At 41.4% G+C, this 19,041-nt stretch overlaps 2 protein-coding genes and 4 non-coding genes across 12 annotated transcripts in view; all 6 read left to right on the top strand.

The window, feature by feature from the left end:
- The window catches only part of prom1b (prominin 1 b), a 28,715-nt gene extending 18,645 nt beyond the window's left edge, over positions 1–10,070 (top strand). For 4 of the 7 annotated variants that reach the window (XM_061770473.1, XM_061770472.1, XM_061770471.1 and 1 more), the window contains 5 exons: positions 671–739; positions 829–918; positions 3,641–3,756; positions 5,833–5,942; positions 7,405–10,070. In XM_061770473.1, coding sequence (XP_061626457.1) covers positions 671–739; positions 829–918; positions 3,641–3,756; positions 5,833–5,905 — 348 coding nt within the window. In that variant the 3' untranslated portion in view covers positions 5,906–5,942; positions 7,405–10,070. Of the gene's footprint in view, positions 1–670; positions 740–828; positions 919–3,640; positions 3,783–5,832; positions 5,943–7,404 lie in introns of all 7 variants that reach the window. The other 3 variants (XM_061770476.1, XM_061770475.1, XM_061770474.1) reach the window with 2 other exon arrangements.
- Positions 1,985–2,056, top strand: trnad-guc (transfer RNA aspartic acid (anticodon GUC)). The gene has a single exon. It is a non-coding gene; the product is annotated as a tRNA-Asp (tRNA).
- trnag-gcc (transfer RNA glycine (anticodon GCC)) lies at positions 2,124–2,194 on the top strand. Its single transcript has one exon. It is a non-coding gene; the product is annotated as a tRNA-Gly (tRNA).
- On the top strand, positions 2,343–2,413 carry trnag-gcc (transfer RNA glycine (anticodon GCC)). The gene has a single exon. It is a non-coding gene; the product is annotated as a tRNA-Gly (tRNA).
- trnag-gcc (transfer RNA glycine (anticodon GCC)) lies at positions 2,841–2,911 on the top strand. Its single transcript has one exon. It is a non-coding gene; the product is annotated as a tRNA-Gly (tRNA).
- A 4,775-nt stretch (positions 10,071–14,845) lies between the features above and the next one.
- Positions 14,846–18,507, top strand: fgfbp2b (fibroblast growth factor binding protein 2b). Its single transcript, XM_061770469.1, has 2 exons — positions 14,846–17,749; positions 18,390–18,507. Exon 1 carries the CDS (start codon positions 17,110–17,112, stop codon positions 17,737–17,739), a length of 630 nt encoding a protein of 209 aa, XP_061626453.1. The 5' UTR covers positions 14,846–17,109; the 3' UTR covers positions 17,740–17,749; positions 18,390–18,507.
- The last annotated feature ends 534 nt before the right edge of the window (positions 18,508–19,041 follow it).

Here is a 19,041-nt window from a genome sequence, read left to right as displayed (position 1 = left end):
CGAAAGTCCTGTATAAGAGAGGATTTCATGAAAAAAGAATTGATGACGAAAGTACATGACCCATCTTACTGGCTACACTGTTCTTCAAAAAAATGTATGTTCAATTTGCGTTATTTATGTCGGGTCTTTCAGGGCAAGTGACACGGTTAAAAACTTTACGGTAATTTTTAGAGATCGGTTTAGAGAACACTGGACTTTTGGCCCTTATAAGCTTAATGGTAGATATTTTCAACTGAAACTTGTCAGCTAATCACAGGACGCCAAACATGTCAGAAAAATCCACTTTTCTGGGTGCGTACTAACATTCTGGTACATTTGTTTTCCCCCCAGAGGCTCATAGTAGCTAATATTCAATCATTTTTTTATCGCCCGTAATGTAACGGACAAGCAAGTGATTTCGCAAACGTGCGGCACGATACATGTACACCTGTACATTCGCTTGCTGCGTCCTCGGGACGAGTTCAATAAAACAGGATCGTCCAGCCCTCATAAATGAGAGTACAAATAAAATGCATGTTTGTAGTAAAAAAAAAAAAAAACTTTTAAAAAAGGAGAGTTTTTTTGACACATATTAATTTTGGGGAAATCTTGTCACATTGCTACTTTAAGAAAATTAAAAATACATGTTTTGTTTTGTTGTTTGCGCGTGTGTGTGTGTGTGTGTGTCCAGGAGACCAAAATCTATGCCCAAAGCTTGGTGGGCTACTTCAAACAGTACACAGACTGGGTTCACAACTCTGTGAGTATTGACTCTTTCTCTCCGCCATGCTTTACAATAGTCATAATGTGACGTACTATACCTTTTTAATATTTTGCTTGTGCCTGCAGCTGACTGCAGAAGTGGCTCAGTGTAAACCCATCAGCAACATTGTGGACAGCATGGAGATTGTAGCATGCAGCTTCATTGCAGACTCAGTGGTAAGGTACCATTTATCTTCGGCTTGCCCCGTTAAGGGTCACCGGTGTAGCACAAGTATGCGTTCCATAATCACTGGAATGAAATCTGCTCTCTGCGATGGGCGCACGCACACGCACACGTAGGCGCAGGTGTTGCAGTGGCACAACTCTCCCCAGCCACGGATAGGCTTGCTGTGGATAGTGATCACAGCCAACCATCTTAAAAACATTCCCTTGTTTACTATTCTTTAATTGGTACTTTATTTAGTACTAAATAATGCAAACTTTATTGGATAGGATAACATAAGTCTAATCAAAAGGGACAATCCTCTATATGCAGACCGTCACGTGACTAACGTGTAACATTGAATAGCTGACTTCCTGTGCATGTCATGCCAAGGATCATAACTAGGATTGCTGACATGATTGTTTCAAGCCAATCTCGCTAAAACCTTTGTTGCCTTTATGGACAAAGTTAAATACATGTATGTCATTTATTGATACAAATGTCAAATCATGCATGTCAACACAAAGACCAAACACTGTCTATATCGTCATCATTGGTGGCTCTGTGGTGACATCATGTTTCAAGTTCCTACAGGTACTTCCCCATTCACCTGAGCCAGACGGAAGTGCTTTCACTTGATTTGCCGAATGCGGAAGTAGTTTGCACATGTCTATATACTGGATTGATGGAGATAAATGACTAGGGATGGGCGAGTACCCATACCAGCCTTATTTCAAGGTATCGAATCCTCATGGAGGTCAGCTGGATACCAGCAACTGATGCCTGTAGGAAAAAAATAATAATATGATGTTAAGTCGTCTGTGCCAGTATTTGGTGAATCATGTGTGACATTTTACCAGTTCTGGTAAGATGTCTTTAGTCATCTCGTAAAAAAAAAAAAATAAATAAATAAATAAATAAAAATAATATTAACATTTGTTAAAAGTTATTTTTTCCTTCAAGAAGCAAGTGAAGGAGTTCCTCGTTAGTATACAACATTTTTAAATGTCATGAAGCCCTTTTGTACAGCCTCGAGTATAGACAATTTTGTTTATGTCTAAATGACAAATTGCATCGAGTTCCTCGTTAGTATAGTGGACAGTATCTCCGCCTGTCACGCGGAAGACCGGGGTTCGATTCCCCGACGGGGAGGTATTTTTTTTTTGTTCTGACAAACAAGAAGCCATGGATAAGATTTTGAAGAAATGCAGCGATGTATGCATTGGTGGTTCAGTGGTAGAATTCTCGCCTGCCACGCGGGAGGCCCGGGTTCGATTCCCGGCCAATGCAGTTTGGTTTTACCCGTGAAATGTAGGTCCTCAAACAAATGGCAAGCGATAACATGACCATCCAGATGTTTTGCTTTCCTCTTTATCCATTTGGAATGTTGTAAATTTGAAGCCCAATGCATCGTAGACGATTTATACTTTAAAACTAAGCATTGGTGGTTCAGTGGTAGAATTCTCGCCTGCCACGCGGGAGGCCCGGGTTCGATTCCCGGCCAATGCAACTTCCTTTTCATTTTTCAATTTAGGTCCTGAAACACGTGGCAAGCGTGAACCTGAAACTCGCCATGTTTTGCTTAACATCAAGTTATGAATTTAATCAGAGAAATAGCGCCATACAGTGGCCTTCTCCATCATGTGTGTGAAAGCACTGTGCACGCATGCACGCCTTTTACTGCTGATTGGCTGTAATGCGTATGCGTAACTTCGAGACTTATAGAGACTTAAAATAGAAATCAACAAATATATATAAAATGGTACAACAGTAGAGTGCCTGCGATGGTCCCATCCTTCCATTCATGTCTATTGAGACTTTTAGGCACACACAATCATAATTCGGTGTATGTTTATGCGAATTTCGAATGCTTTTGTACCTTGCTACTTTTGACTAGTGTAATCATACCATCGTTTAATTTGTACATTAAAACTAAGCATTGGTGGTTCAGTGGTAGAATTCTCGCCTGCCACGCGGGAGGCCCGGGTTCGATTCCCGGCCAATGCAAACTACTTTTCATTTTTTTAAATTATGTCCAAAACGTGGCAAGTGTTAACCTGACCCTAAAGATAATTTGCTGTCCTTTTTTATCCATTTAGAATATAATGTTACAAATTTAAACAGAGAAATAGCACCAGGGATTGTAGAACACAATCCAGTGGCATCCTCACTGCACGCACTGATTGGCTGTTATGTTTGGGCTCTGTGTCTGCATCAGAGCCAAAACGAGGCACAGATTGCACCGCGCTGTGCATGCTGCTGATAATCCCTATACCTTAATATTCAAAAACTGTCATAAATTGTACCTGATTCCCTTACAAGAAACAGGAATCTAGGAAATTTCACCTGAACCGTCCAGTAGGCAGGTATTTATTTCACAATCACATTGGATGAATTTTGGGCGAAAAAGTTACTGAATCGATTTCCAGCCACTGATTCGTTTCGGATGGTATCGTTCTAAATGAATCAATATTGTCCTTGAATCATATCGGTAACCATGAATCGTGATACAAATCAAATCGCCGTTAAAACGAATCGTTACACCCCATATATATATATATATATATATATATATTTTTTATATAGCTTTAGCTTTTTCAGCACCACAGACGAACAAGTGGCTAGCCTGCCAGCATTTTGTCTTGTCGACGGGAGCGTAATGACCATTAAGATGTAACTTTTGGGAGGATAAGAGTATGAAGTGCCTTTTTGTTGTTGTTGTTGTTTTTTTTCTAGAATACGTTCTGGTTCGGACTGGGACTCTGCAGCATCCTCCTGCTCCCCAGTATCATCACCTCCATCAAACTGGCCAAATACTACCGAAGGATGGACACTGAAGACGTCTTTGAAGAGTGAGTCCAAACAACACCTACATTCGGTATGCTTGCTTTGAGTAATGAGGTCCAATACAAGAGCTGTAACGTTTTACTACTTATTTGACGTTGAATACCTTAGTCACCTTTTACCTTGGTTAAAAAAAATACACGACTGACTTTACAAGCAATATTTTAAGTACAGTTTTAACAAGATAGAAAGAAAAAAAAAGACGTCATCCCGAGTGGGCCGATATGGGAAAAACGGATCGGTTACAAGAGTTGCGTCGTTCAGCGGTGCGCCGGTCACCAGCGGCCGCTGTCGCTTTGGCTTTGGACAGCCATGGATACTTTGAGCGCAATTCTTTTCCTTCTACTGAGATGTTCCAACCCAAGCGCGCCACAGCCCCGAAATGACATTTCAAGCGCTCGCAGCCGAGCGAGCCGGGCTTATGAATTTATCTAACTGAGTATTTTTTTGCTCTTGTAATGGATGTCGGCGTGTATCGATTCATCCAAATCAATGATTCTTTTCTCTTCTCCTTCCCTGTTTTGCTCGCCATTAATGGGTTCAATCACCATTTTTCCTACTGGCATGACTTTCCCCAGCTCCACTTACCCGTGGCTTGTTGCACTTTGACTGTTGTCTCTTCTTCGCTTGTCACGTTTCCTCCTCTTTTACCTTCATCATCATCCTCATCATTAGCAAAAGTCATCTCCTCTTTGGATGGATTCATCCTTGTTTTGATGCTTTCTGATGATCATCTTCTTGATTCCGCCTGGCTGTTGTGTTGCATTGTGGGTAATAAAGGTACAAATAGTCAACAATACCTTTGGAAACCTAGCTTTTGCCATCGATGGCATGCGAGTGGTGAAGGGATATTTTACTGTATTTTATTATTCAAAATGATTCTGATTTTGGTCATCATTTTTTTGATATACCTTATTTCCTCAAATAGTCCGTTTAAAAAAACACCGCGCCCCCAATTTTTCACTCCAAGACACATAAATGGATGATTGATTTTTGGCTATCGGAGAAAAATGGTATCAAGTGTAATTAGTGTTACTACGAGATGCTACCATTCATCCAGGGATTTTGAGCCATTTGGAACTCTGCCGCTAACCAAAACAGCAGCACTGTTTTTAGCTTGCCGTTGTTTGGCCGCTCCACAATGTTGCGTGTCACGCAACTCGTTTGTTCGACCCAGTGTTTTCAATTCCATTTTGAATTGATGTTTTTGTTTTTGTAATATCCTGCTTTCATTGATTAGTATTGTTCGACGATTAGCGTTCCAATTGAATGCTGTGCGCGGTAGAGTTACGCAACTAATTTGTTCTATTGCGCCGTTTAAAAGTCAACCTTAACCTTGCATTACAGTAGACTCTACTCTTGAACTGTGCTCACTTGACAATGGAGTCTGCGTCTATGTTCTGCAACTTTGTGTGCTCTTTATCTCCACTTCCACTTAACCTTAATTTGAATATACCGCTAATGCGATGTTCTGCGCAGCCGAGTTACGCAGCGACTTTGTTCTTGTGCTGTTGACAACTCCACAAGCGCTTGACATTCATTGTCACGTCCAGCTCATGTTGTTTGGTTTTGGTCGACTCTCGACGCGTGGTTGCTTGGCAATGTTGCGCCAGTCCCCGCAACATTGCCACTTTGACTCGACATACATTTTCCTATAACGCTCACATTGTTGAATACTATTGGAAAAATAAGATGCGTCCTACATTTGCAGTTGAGTCAATAATATTTGAGGACATACTGTATATAGTTTGAAAAATGAGCCACTGATCATGAGAGTGGTGCAACTCCAGTTTTGTGGCTGCAATCAAATCTGAGGGATATCTCTTGGTGATTTTATACGGCAGCGATTACTTCTCCTCAGTATTTGTTTTGAACAAAACATATTCCTCAGGTATGTGGCTCACTAAAGCTTGCTCCATTCATTTCTGCACTTCAATTCAAACTCACAAAACTGGAGTTAGCCCAACCCGATTGTCGTTGGCTCCAATTCCAGTGTGCGTATGTGTGTGTGTGTGTGTGTGTGTGTGCGTGTGTGTGTGTGCGTGTACGTGTATGTGTACGTGCGTGCGTTTGTACGTACGTAGTAGCTCGCCCTATAGTGACACCCTGATCCAATTCCCTCGAGCCTCGGCTCCCCCGATCCGCTCCGACTGCTGATCCAACAATGGAGGTCTCCCATGTTGCGAGGTCCGAGGTAAATCTCCTTACAGTAACTTTTGGGGGCTTTGAACGAAGGATCCAGAGTCTTCTTGAGTCCTCTTGAGTCTTGAGCCATAATCCGTCACTTTCACCTCAGAAGAATCTTTACTTTGGAGGGGATTTCAACATCACTTTTTGCGCACAATGCTCGGATTGGCCATCTTGTAGCAAGATGTAGAGTACAGTAGCTGTCTTAAAGTCTTTCGTTGCTTCATTAGATTTGCTTGCGTTTGATGGCACACTTTGCATTTTGAAAGATTACAATAATTAGAATAAAGTCATACTGCAAGAAAAAGGCCTAATTTATGAGAAAAGACATCATTTGAGGAAAATGAAGTTATCAGGAAAGAGATTGAATTTGACAAAAGGGTGTCATTTTAAGGGAATAAGAAAAAAGGACACGTTGGTGCGCAATCTCTCAACAAAAGTCATTTTAGGGGAATATAATTGTCATACGAGAGGAAATGTGTAAATTGTACAAGAAACGTATCATTTTACAAAATGGAAATCTCATCATTGTGAGCAAAATGTAGTAATTAAATGGGAAAAGGGTGTCATTTTTGCATGAATAAAATGTTTACATTTTACGACAAAAAAAGGAATTTTTTTGGTAACAAAAGTAATTTTGCATAAACAAACTTTTAATATTATGGGGGAAAGAATGCAGAATTGTTCCAAGATAGTCAAAAAAAAAAAAAAAGTGCTAATGAGAATTTGAGCGTGTTTTTTAAGTCAAAACATGAGAATAAAGTTGGAATATTTCTTGAAAAAAAATGTGCAATTGTACACCATTTTTACATATGTGAATAAAGTCATTTAATACAGTGTATATAAAAGGGGAAATGTGAGAATTCGATCATGCTTTTTGAGATAAAAGTTCATAATATGAGAATATAGCTTGTTATGCAAAAAAGCTATCATTTTACAGGAATAAAGTTTTAATATGATGAGAAAAACTGCTTCACTGTGTTACAAAAATCTTAAATATACAGTCATTATCTATATATATATATATATACAGGTAGTCGCAAAAAGTAATATGACACGAATTCTGATTGAATTGAATTGAATTTTCCAGGTCATAATATTAGGCCATTCTATATTCCGAGTCGTACGACAAAGCAAAGCAGAGCAGAGCAGAGCGTGGAAAGTTCATCCCAACCATGTGATCTGAACCGAGCTCTCAAGTGTGATGTTTTTTTGCTCACATTTGGAATTGTACCACTTAAGATGTTCCACAGCAATTGCCATAATCATAAGACACGCTTGCTTATCGTTGGCAAGTGCATATTTGAACTTTGTCAGAAAACAAGACCAACCCCATTTTTGGCAAGCAGATGGGTATTTTTTTCATGATTTGGTCACAGTAAGTCAGGCCAACATTCTTTTGAAAAATGCACTTCGCAAACTTTTAAGTATTGTTAAAAAAGAGTTGACTTTTTTTCGTTTCCCCACAGCGGACAAGAAAACTGGAACTGAAGCGTCCGTCATCGTAAGTGCTCGTTTCATCCCCAAGACACACGGGAGAAAAGCCATTCGTTAACTGTTGGTTGATTCCCGACGTCGCCACCGGATTTGCCGTTCACGTCTTCGGATGATACCAAAACCAAAAGGGAAAAATGTCACCAAACTCTGAAATTGCCGGCCAACTGTCATGTATTTATTCAAAGCTAGCTTAGAGTATTTTTGTTTCCGCATTCCCGCATAGCGACTTCCATCTGTAGGCTGTCGGTCGCAGGGAGACGACGTGCAAATCTTTTCATATATATTTCTTCATGTTTGTTTTTCTAACATGCGTTTAGAATGAATTTTGGGGAAATAGCCTTGTCAATCATGCTAGTATGGTTTGTGCTCGGTAGGTGATGTCATGTTTTATAAAAAACAAGAGAGTTTGACAAGTTGGGGAATATTAAATTGTTGGTCTACGACGGCAATCATCCGGCTTTAGCGTAGCGTAGCATAGCTTATGGTCACGGATCTCAGCAATGGACGATGAGAAAAGCGCTTAAAAAGCAAACGAATATATAAATATAAATATTATATGGATGTCAAAAGAATGTCGTCTTTTTTGACAATCAAAACAAAATACTCGACCTTCGGAATTGATCACAAGCAAAGTCGTAATATTACAAGAATAAATTCATCGCAAGAAAGAAATGTTAGTTTACGAGAAAAAGCATCATTTTACAAATAGAATGCCATCATATTACGAGGGGGAAAAGTGTAATAAAGGCATGTATAAATATAACTGGGATAAAGTTCAAATGTTATATCATCAAGGTTGGGATTTCTACCGGGATTAATTCATAAAAGACAAATGTGTCGTAATTTACCAGAGAAGGCATCATTTGATGAGACTAAAACTGTTATATCATGATGAAGTAAACGTCCTTTTAGGAAAATAAATGTGTACTTTAACGAGAAGAATGTCGGAATGTGAGAATGAAGTCAAACAAAAACAAGACAAAAGTAATAGTACAGTGTGTAAATTTGTAATATTATGAGGATAAAACCATTTTACGTAGCGTAATTTTACGCCAATAAAGTTATAATAACATGCTAATAGTCGTAATATGAGCATAAAGTCGCAATGTTATGAATTGCTTATCCCACAAAAAGGTGTCATTTTCCAAAAATAAAGCCGGAATATTATACCAATTGTTCTTTTAATTTTACAATGACAAAGTTGTACTTTTCCACAAAACAAAGCATTAACGTCACAAGAATCAATATTATGTAATATGTAATATGATGTGAAAAATTCCGTTTGAATTTTACATCGAGGCTTACTCTGGGCGAGAGGCAGGGGGCACCCGGAACTGGTCGCAAGGCAAACGCAGCCATGAGGAAATCAAATACAAATTGGAAAGATTTCAAGAGCGAAGTGGAACTTTTGTCATCGTACTATCAAGTCATTTTATATGCCGAGTCGGGTTCGCTTTAACACACATTATCTTTTAGAGCTATTTTTTTTCCTGATGTTTCCAAAGTAATGCTAAGGTAAGATGAAATGGTAAAAAAAAAAAAATTGGATGAAGTCAGCTTGGGAGCTGCTTTTCCCCAGATGTTCCCAAGGTCATGCGAAGGTATCACCAAGTGTAAAAAAAAAATGTATTACATTAGCTTGTGAACTGCTTTTTCCCGATGTTTCCAAACTAAGAAAGCCAAAAGTGTAGAAAAACGGTATTAGCTTGTGAACAGCTTTTTCCCGATGTTTCCAAGCTCATGCTAAGCTAACAGGGTGTGAGTGTAAAAAAAAGTGTTAAGTTAGCTTTTGAACAGCTTTTTCCCGATGTTTCCAAGCTCATGCTAAGCTAACAGGAAGTGAGTGTAAAAAAAAAGGTGTTACATTAGCTTGTGAACTGCTTTTTCCCAATGTTTCCAAGCTCATGCTAAGCTAACAGAAAGTGAGTGTAAAAAAAAGTGTTAAGTTAGCTTTTGAACAGCTTTTTCCCGATGTTTCCAAGCTCATGCTAAGCTAACAGAAAGTGAGTGTAAAAAAAAGTGTTAAGTTAGCTTTTGAACAGCTTTTTCCCGATGTTTCCAAGCTCATGCTAAGCTAACAGGAAGTGAGTGTAAAAAAAAAAGGTGTTACATTAGCTTGTGAACTACTTTTTCCTGATGTTTCCAAGCTAAGAAAACCAATGTTTCCAACCTCATGCTAAGCTAACAGGAAATTGTCATCACTGAGCTCGTGTACTGCTTTTCACTAAGGACATGCTAAGCTACGCAAACAGGAATTGGAGGAAAAAAGTGACATTAGCTTGTGAGCTGCTTTTTCCGATCTCTCCATGGTCAAGCTAAGCTAAACTAACCAGAAGTAGAAAATATGGTATTTCGCACAATGTTGAAAAAGTTTGTTCTTCTCATGAATGTGAAGGATTAGATGAAGTTACCGGCCACACAACAAACCCACTCCCGCTTAAAACAGTGTACAAAGAGGGCTAACAATGTGTTTGGTTTTATTTGAGTTTATTTTATTTTATTTTATTTTATTTTTGCAATTGGTGGTGTGTCTAAGAGGCCAAACACAAGTCACTGAGTGTATGTGAGTGTGTGTGTGTGTGTGTGTGTGTGTGTCAAGGGGGGCTCAAATCTATGAATAAAAAAAGTCCAACAAGTGTCGGCTTTGTCTGCCTGGCGGCTAACAGAAGCTCTCAGTCAGTGACGTGGAGGAAGAGGCGGGAGAGCGTTGAATATTAGCCACCCTGCCAAAGCACACACGCAGTCACTCCTATGTTTTGGGGTCTTGACAGCTTTTAGGGGCGACTGGGCTACAGAGGCGGTGTGATCTGAACACGCGGAACATCCAGTCCTCCGATGTGCACATGACAACGCGTAGATTTCCGGAAGGTGTGCATAAGAAGAATCTGGATTTGAAAACTATTTTTGGGCAGGCAAGGTCTGAAGTGGCATTTTGTGCTCGGAATATTACACACAAAAAAGGCATTCTTTTACAAGATACTTCTAAATTGTGACCGTAACTAATTTCATAGGAATAAAGTCAAAATAAAAGTGAATAAAAGGAAGTCAAGGAAGTTACAAAAAATGGGTGCAATGTCACGATAAGGTAAAACAATGTTGCGTTGCGATACAAGTGAGCTGATTTCGGAGTTTTTCGAGATATGAGCCGTCCGGACGATTTCTTTGCTTTGACCTGCGAGCGCAAACGTGTTGTCTGAGTCCTGTGCGGTGGCATTGCCTCAACTCACTTCGGCACATGTAATGACGGAATTCTCTTTCCGTACAAGCGCATATTGACAGACAATATGACAACTTAACAAGACGGGCCTATATATATATTCTTGGACTTCTATGACTGCTAAGGAGTTGTGAAGCATCCGGTCTCCATGTACAGTTGGCTACAGAAAGTTTTCAGACCCCCTTAAATTTGTCACTGCACCCGTTTGTTAAAATCATGTCAGTTCATTTTTTCCCTCATGAATGTACACACGGCACACCCCATATTGACGGGGGAAAAAAAAAACGTAATTGTTGAAATGTCTTAAAAAAGAAAAACTGAAATATCACACAGCCATAAGGAGCCTTTGCTGTGACACAGCTATTGCTGTCCATTTCTTCTGCTCATCCTTGAGATGGTTCTACACCTTCATTGGAGTCCAGATGTGTTTGATGATACTGATTGGACCTGATTAGGAAAGCCACACCCCCGTCTGGAGAAGACCTTACAGCTCACAGCGCAAATGAGAATCATGAGGTCAAAGGAACTGCCTGAAGAGCTCAGAGATCTGGCCAAGGTTACAAAAAAAATGTCTGCTGTACTTCAGGTTCCTAAGAGCACAGTGGGCTCCACAATCCTTAAATGGAAGAGGTTTGGGACGACCAGAACCCTTCCTAGAGCTGGTCGTCCGGCCAAGCTGAGCAATCGGTGGAGAAGAGAGTAAAGAAGAACCCAAAGATGGCTGCGGCTGAGCTCCAGAGATGCAGTCGAGAGATGGGAGAGACTTCTAGAAAGTCAACCATCACTGCAGCCCTCCCTCCACCAGTCGGGGCTTTATGGCAGAGTGGCCCGACGGAAGGAAGCCTCTCCTCAGTGCGAGACGTATGAAAGCCCGCGTGGAGTTTGCTAACCAAAAAAAACAACAAAAAACACCTGAAGGACTCCAAGATGGTGGCTGTTTTGGAATGGCCCAGCCAGATCCCCGACTTAATCCCAATTGAGCATCTCTGGAAGGACCTGCAAATGGCCGCCCACCGACGTTCGCCATCCAACCTGACAGAAGTGGAAAAGACTCATGGCTGTATTAGCTCCAAAGGGGGCTTCTACTAAATACTGAGCAAAGGCTCTCAATACCTATGGCTGGGTGATATTTCAGTTTTTTGTTTTTGAATAAATCTGCACAAATTTCAACAGTTCTGTTTTGTTTTTTTCTGTCAATATGTGCTGCTGTGTGTACTTTCATGTGGAAAAAAGGAATGCAAATGGCTGCAATATGAAAAAGGATGAAACATTTAAGGGGGTCTGAATACTTTCTGTACCCGCTGTATATCCGGATGTCAGTATTATAGTGCCCCCAGGTGGCCAAGGCGCACACGCCAGGAGCAGCATAATGTCCATTGATTTGAAGCAAAAAGTGTGGAAAGAAACGCTGGAATTGCTCACACTCTATTGAAGTATGTCATCGCTGCATGTTTTTATTTAATACAATATTCTTTGTCATTAAAATACACTTTACACATTTTTTGGGGGGGATGTTAGAACGGAAATGTCCATTGTTTTCGATAGGGAAAGATTAGGATAAGGCTTCTACCACAAAATGTAATTTTACACTACAAATGGCAAGCATAAAGTCTATTAGGAGAAAATAATAACAAAAGAAAATAATGGGGTTTTTTTGTTATATCATGTTATATTTTGCAGTCATTTTACAAAAATGAAGTCATATTACGAGAAAAAATTAGAGCACGAAAATAAAGGCCGAACATAAGAAATGTAACTTCAAATGTCATTTGACATGAATTAAGCCCTAATTTTACAAATATATAATTTGAATACACCTTAATAAATGTATTGTGTGTTAATGTACTGCTAAGAGAGTTTGAATTTTAAAACTTAAAAACAAAAAATGACAATAAAATTAGAATATTGTTATAATAATATATGGTATAGTCTTACAAGTGTAAAAAATGTATTTAAAGCTTTTAAAAACAAAAGAACACGCATAGAGGTCGTGACACCAATTTGGAAATTGCGTGCATGCAGATTTTCCCCGACCTTTCCCAGTTGTGCTTGCCAAGCTTCCCCCCCCCCAACATCGCCGCCACGCTTCCTTTTTTTGGGTCCCCTTTGCGGGCCACCCGAAGGAAATGCTTGAAAGGCGTCTTCTGTGTCCTCTCAGTCCGTGTTGCGCTCAACTGCATTCATCTGGTTCAGCCCGACCCCCCCCAAAAAAAAATCTACATTTTTGTGTTTTATAATAAGGATAAATAGCACTCGATAATATTTTAGCTTACAAAAAACCTCGAGTAAAGCAGGAAACCGTTTGTTCGAGCTGATTGAACGCTGCGATCCAATTCCATGTGCTGCTGCTTCTGGTGTGCGTGCCTGCCTTGGCCACTGGGAGGCAGCATAACACAGGCGTGCAGACACAAAGGAAGAATAGGACGGATGCTACTCATCAGTATGTTGCTGTCGCAGTCGTCATTTTTCGTCGGGGATAAGATAAAGGATCTATTATGCCTGTGCGCATGCTTGGCTTACAGTGCGTTGCTCCATCACGTCTTCAAAAATTCATTGCTACTAAAACCACCACTTTGAATGCTAACGTTAGCATTTCGATGGTGTTTTGCTCTGTTTGTTGGTATGAAGCTAAACGGCCCTTTTTAACCACAATGTATGTGGTTGGTTGAAATACTTGTACGACCATAGGGCGCCCCGTAGTAAAAGGCGCGCTCTCCGTTACGGATGGGCTCGAGTTCTGCATAAGGCGCGCCGTATTATTGGGCGCGGGCCTGGTGAAACGTACGCTAGCATGCATGCATGCACGCTAAAACAATGGGTTTAAAAAGGCAAAACTGAGTTCGGTTGTACTTTATTGAAGTACTTCACAATGTACTCACGTTATTTTGGGATCCAGCCTCCTCCACAAATCCATCAAAGTCCTCTTCTTCTGTATCCGAAACGAACCGCTGGGCAAGTTCGGGTCAGTCTCGTTGCCGTGCGGCTCCTCAGAAATGACGCCCGCTTTTACGGAAGCTCGAACAACAGAGAACATTTCGGGAGAAACTTCTGAATTTCAAATGCCATTCAGTCTTATTTTGAAGAGTTTTTATACATGATGTGAAGAAAGTTACCATTTTACAAGAAAAGGGAGCATCTTTCTCGGAATATTATGTAAGGAGCCGTACATTTGTACAAGACAAGAAGTCTTGTAAGAATGTAAGAAATGTAATGAGTTTTTTGTTACTTTACGAGACAAAGTTGTGATATTGGGAGAGCGTGTCATTAGGATAATGACATGAAAAAGTTGGAATATTATGGAATATTGAAACAAGTTTAGAGTTCTTTTAATATCATCGTTTGATTGCAAGATAAAAGGTGTCAAGTTTTGCATCCTTAGTGATGAATTTGTTGTTTTAGTTTTTTACGGGAGCGAATGAACGCAGCCAAGTCCATTTGATGAGGGGCAGGTATTAAGTAGGTGCTAATATTTATCTTTGAAAGCATTCATGGAAATAAGCCTTCCAATGCTTGCACACTTCCAAAGTTGATTGCGGAAAAGGATGCGGGTCATCTTTCAGCCTTCTCGTACGTACCGCCGATCGTATACACGCGTACAAATAGGGGCCCTATATTTTTTGCCATCAATAGTCAAAGAAGCTCCTATGTCAGATTATATCCTGTGTCATGAACATTTTTACCTTGTGTGTGCGCGTGTGTGTGTTCAGCCTCATTGACCTTCCCCCCCCCCCTTTGAGCGTATATCACACCCCGTGCGAGTTTGTGTGTGTCTCGTGAGGAGGAGGAGGAGGAGGTGGTGGAGGTGGTGGAGGTGGTGTATGACGACCTGAAGAATGGCATCTTTGTGCACAGCCGCTCTCGGATGTTTTGGATCATGTCAAAATAGAGACGGAACAAAGGTGGAATTTGACTCCCCAAAAAAATCATTTGACAAAAACAACGACCCTCATTTTATATGACATGATTTATTCTTTACGTGACAACAATACAATTATGACAATGTTAAAAGGTTTTTTTTCAATATGGGAATGAAGTCCTACGTTGCTATTTTGGGAAGAGTCTGGATTTTACAGGAAAAAGGCAAAGTACATATTGAAAACAAAAGCTGCAATATTACGAGTCAGTGAAAGAATATCATGAGAAATTTACCCCCCCCCCCCCCCCCCCCCCAAAAAAATGGATCTTACGGGAGGAGTTTTAATACGTTCACAAAGCTGTTACTTTTCACATGAATAAAGTTCAAATATTACAATAGTAAAGTTGGGATTTTACATGAGTAAAGTCACAACATTACAAGAATAAGTCATAATGATAATAAATAAGAATTTCAAGAAAGTCCAAATAGAATTCAAGTTGGGATATTTCAAAATATTAGAATGATTGATTTAAAATCACGTGGAAATATTACTCGGTCAAAAAAATGTTGTCAAGGCTTTCCAAAAATAGGACAAAATATAATAGGAAAGTCGTCATATGAGAGAGCTAAAAGTCATTGAACCTGACCTAATTTTACAAAAAATCAAGTCATCAGTGTTTGAGAACATAGTCGGTATTCTACCAACCGAATTTCGATGAAGTTAGGATGTTGTGTAAAACAACGAAAAACCCAAGGTTGGCTAACCCTTTTCGACCTCTAATCAGTGGAATACACTACAAAGACAAGATATTTAGTGTGGAAAATGCTAATCTTTGTTGTTGTTTGTTGCAAATATTTACTCATTTTGAATTCGATGCCTGCAAGCCTGTCCAAAAAGGCGAGGACAGGCTGGCTGATTTTCACCCTCGTCTTACATCACCTCTCCATTTCCTAACAATCAATGAGTGTCTGGGAACTGAGGACAGCAACTGTTGAAGCTTTGTACGTGGAATTCTTGCCCATTCTTGCTTGTATGGAATCTCCGTAGTCGTACTTTGCGCTTCATAACGCGCCACACATTTTCAACGGGAGAAATGTCAGTCCAGTCGAGTACGCACGCTCTTTAACTTTGCTCTTGTAACTCGTGCAGCATGTGGCTTGGCGTCGTCTTGCTGAAAAAGACCTTGCTTGGATGGCAGCATATGTGTCAGGGTTATTCTGTAAATCTACAGATACTTGCACCACATAGAGACTGGACACAAAGAACACAACCTGAGTCTGGACTTATCTTTTGCAGTCGCACTCTCAGCTCGCCAAAGTTTCCCAATGTCTCCTTCCCCCTTTGCTCCTTTGATTCCAGCTCGAGTAGGTGGTATCACATTCCATGACCTTTGATGGACTTACTTGGTTCTTATCCAGATGTGGTCGGTGTCCGGATGTGTGGGGATTTGCATTGTAGTATTTTTCCAACGTACTCTTGTTTCCAGCGTACAAGGGTGCTGTCATCTTAATGCAGTCACAGTCTACCTTTTTCCCACCAAAACCTGTATGTACCTTACAGCAGTGCTCCCCAACCACCGGCCCCTGGACCGTGAGGCATTTGTTATCAGGCGGCAGAGAAAGAATGACCGATTTCGATCATTTCTGTGGTATTGCAATTCGCGTGTCAATGTCTTTCATTTTGAAAATGGACCTGAACTGATGCGCGTCTCAATTGAAACGTCGAGACTGCACAGAACGCTTCCGTTTCCGCTTCCGGTCCCGGCCGGCCGGCCGGCTAACGGCGGCAGAGCTCAAAGAACGAAATCGTTGCATAAACTAATTCAGCTCATTACGTTTACTGAAAAGATTAGTTCTTTTGAATGAACCGTTCGTGAACGAAACAACACTGTATCAGGAGTCCTACTTAAAATAGGGGTTTATCGCAACAGTGAAGTCTCACGCACCGATCCTGCACTGATACAGATACAACAGTGAACTCTCACGCAACAAGTCCACGCAGATACAGTCGTAGGTCGCTGCTCGACACAGGCAGAACTTCTTTTACCGAGTTCAAAGTCTACTCTCATTGAGGAGCTACGGAACTGCAGTCTGGTCTGGGACCGTGTCGATATAGATATCTAGATAGATAGATAGATAGATTGTAATTTTTATAAACTTTATAAATAAAGTTGTAATTTGACATCCAGTTTCATATTACAAGAATAAAATTGATATTTTCAAAGGAATTTTTTTCCCCAAATAACGCTTTAATCTGTTTAATAATCTGTATATAAATATTACCAGGATTTTTGATTTCATTGATTTGACGAGATCAAATGTTCATGTCGTTGTAATATTACTAGTATTAGAATCTTAATTCTTAGTGTAAAAAATTGGAATTTGTAATTTGTATCTTTACATGAAAGTTTCCCATTTTGACTAGACCCTGTGCCCCCCTCCTCATTGACCCCCTGCCCCGCACCGTGTGTGTGCGCGCGCGTTGGTGTGTTTGCGTGTGGCGTGAGCCGTAGGCGGAGCCGTGCATTCACCTGAAGAAAGGCGTCTTTGTCCGCCTCCGCCTTATAAAGCGGCTCAGAGTCGTCTTGCAAAAGTTCCGTAAACATGCGGGCCCAGGTTCTTGTTCTTGTGGCGGCGGCGTGGGTGTGCGCGTGCCACGCTCAAAGCAACAACAGCATCAACGACGCCAACGAGCGGCAGCGGCAGCGGCAGCGGCTGCGTAGCATCTGGGACGAGCCCATCCGCTTCGGCACCAAGAGCAAGGACGCGTGCGCCATGGTGGTGTCGGGGGCCTCCGACTACACCCGGCTGCGCGTCTCCTGCAAGGGGACCGCGCCGCCGGGGCGCTCGTACCACTGCGACTTCCGGGGCAAGCCCGACCTGTGCCGCGCCTACAGCCTCGACCCGCGGCACTACTTCACGCAGATCATGTGGGAGCTGCGCAAACTGAGCCACGCCTGCCAGGGCGCCAAGCTGTACCGGCCGCCCATGTGCAAGAGGCACCCCGACGAGGTCCAGATGAGCCTCCTGTCCGCCCGGCCCCGAGCCGCCACTCACAAGCCGCAGAAGCCTCCAACGCCCGCCAAGCCCCAGGCGGGAAAAGCCGTCCCGGCCCCGACTCGGAAGACCGCCCCCGAGCCGGCCGAGTCCAAAGCGGCCCGCATAGCCACCGAGTACTGCTGGAAGAGCTTCCGCGGCATCTGCACGTACGTCGTCGGCTGGTTCGAGAACTGACACGGACGGCGTGAGTGACTGACCCCTTGTTACTAGGCAGAATTAGAACTTGCCCCTATGGCCGAGTCAAAAACACAAAACAAAACCAAACCAAAATAAATCCAATCAATTCAACAGAAACTCAGGCAATACCCGAACAAAAACTCATTATGTCCTTATTTGTATTATAAAGAATTAGTTTATATGATCATGTGTTTGTTTTGACACATTTTACATTTCAAAAATTACTTATTTACATTACATTATTTCATCAAGGCATTTGTTTCATTTATTTTTGACACGAATATTGCAAATCAAGCACTACATATTGAATCTCATTTTCTTATATATAAATTCATCTTTTTAATACTTATGTTTTATGTGTCACTGTGTATGTGTGTATATATATATATATTTTATTTATTTAATTTTTTTGGGGGGTGGGGGGTGGTGATGCACAACAATATGAAAACATTTGATTTTTATTTTATTTATCTCACAGAAATGTCACCAGTGACTCACTGGTCACGAGAAAAACTGCAGCCTTAAAAACTCATCATCATCATCAACGGCTGAACAAAATAACAATAGTGAAAAACAAGTTGAAAATATATTGAAATAATTGTCGGTCGTAAATGTAGAATGGATTCATCCCGCTGCTGTCGTTTCAGGCGCGAGACGCCACCGATGGACTCGTCGGATGACCTCGCGATTCCCAACTGAGCGTCACTGTAGTGAGCGACCACAAAAAATGGAAGGAGAATAAAACCCAAGAGTGCTAAGTTTTCATCCAGCCGTGTGCGCTTTTTCTTTTCAAGCTCTCGAGCAGTTTCCAATCATGCAGCGTGTTGAAAGAACTCCTTGTTCCCCGCACGTCAACAACATGTCCGCCGACTGGGCCGGGAAGCTGCTAACACACGACACACGAGTCGCTATTCAGCTGCAGACGTGCGCGCGCGCGCACACACACACACACAGGCTGGCCTACTGACCTGGAACCAATCTGTTATTGTTCGAACATGAGTCGAGGTGTGCGCTACAGTGGCTAGAAGAAGAAGTTTCCACACCCTGTCCAAATGCCAAGTTTTTGTGAAAGGTGACTCGTTTCAAACTCCTTCCTCCGGTAATGTAGCTTTTAACCTGTGCAACTCAATTGATTTTTCAAACATCTTTTCAAGAGTAGAAATCAAAGTAAACGGGGGGGATGAATGGAATCATGTGGTTGCACGAGCGTGTACACACTTCTAACTGGGGGGGACGTGACTGCGTTCCGAATCCAGCAATCATAGGAAATGGGAGCCAGCGCACACGTGCCACCCTTTC

Source organism: Phyllopteryx taeniolatus, chromosome 4 (assembly GCF_024500385.1).
Source record: "Phyllopteryx taeniolatus isolate TA_2022b chromosome 4, UOR_Ptae_1.2, whole genome shotgun sequence".
Classification (NCBI taxonomy): Eukaryota; Metazoa; Chordata; class Actinopteri; order Syngnathiformes; family Syngnathidae; genus Phyllopteryx; species Phyllopteryx taeniolatus.
Note: the sequence above shows the minus strand (reverse complement) of the source record. Positions and strands in the feature narration are given on the sequence as shown.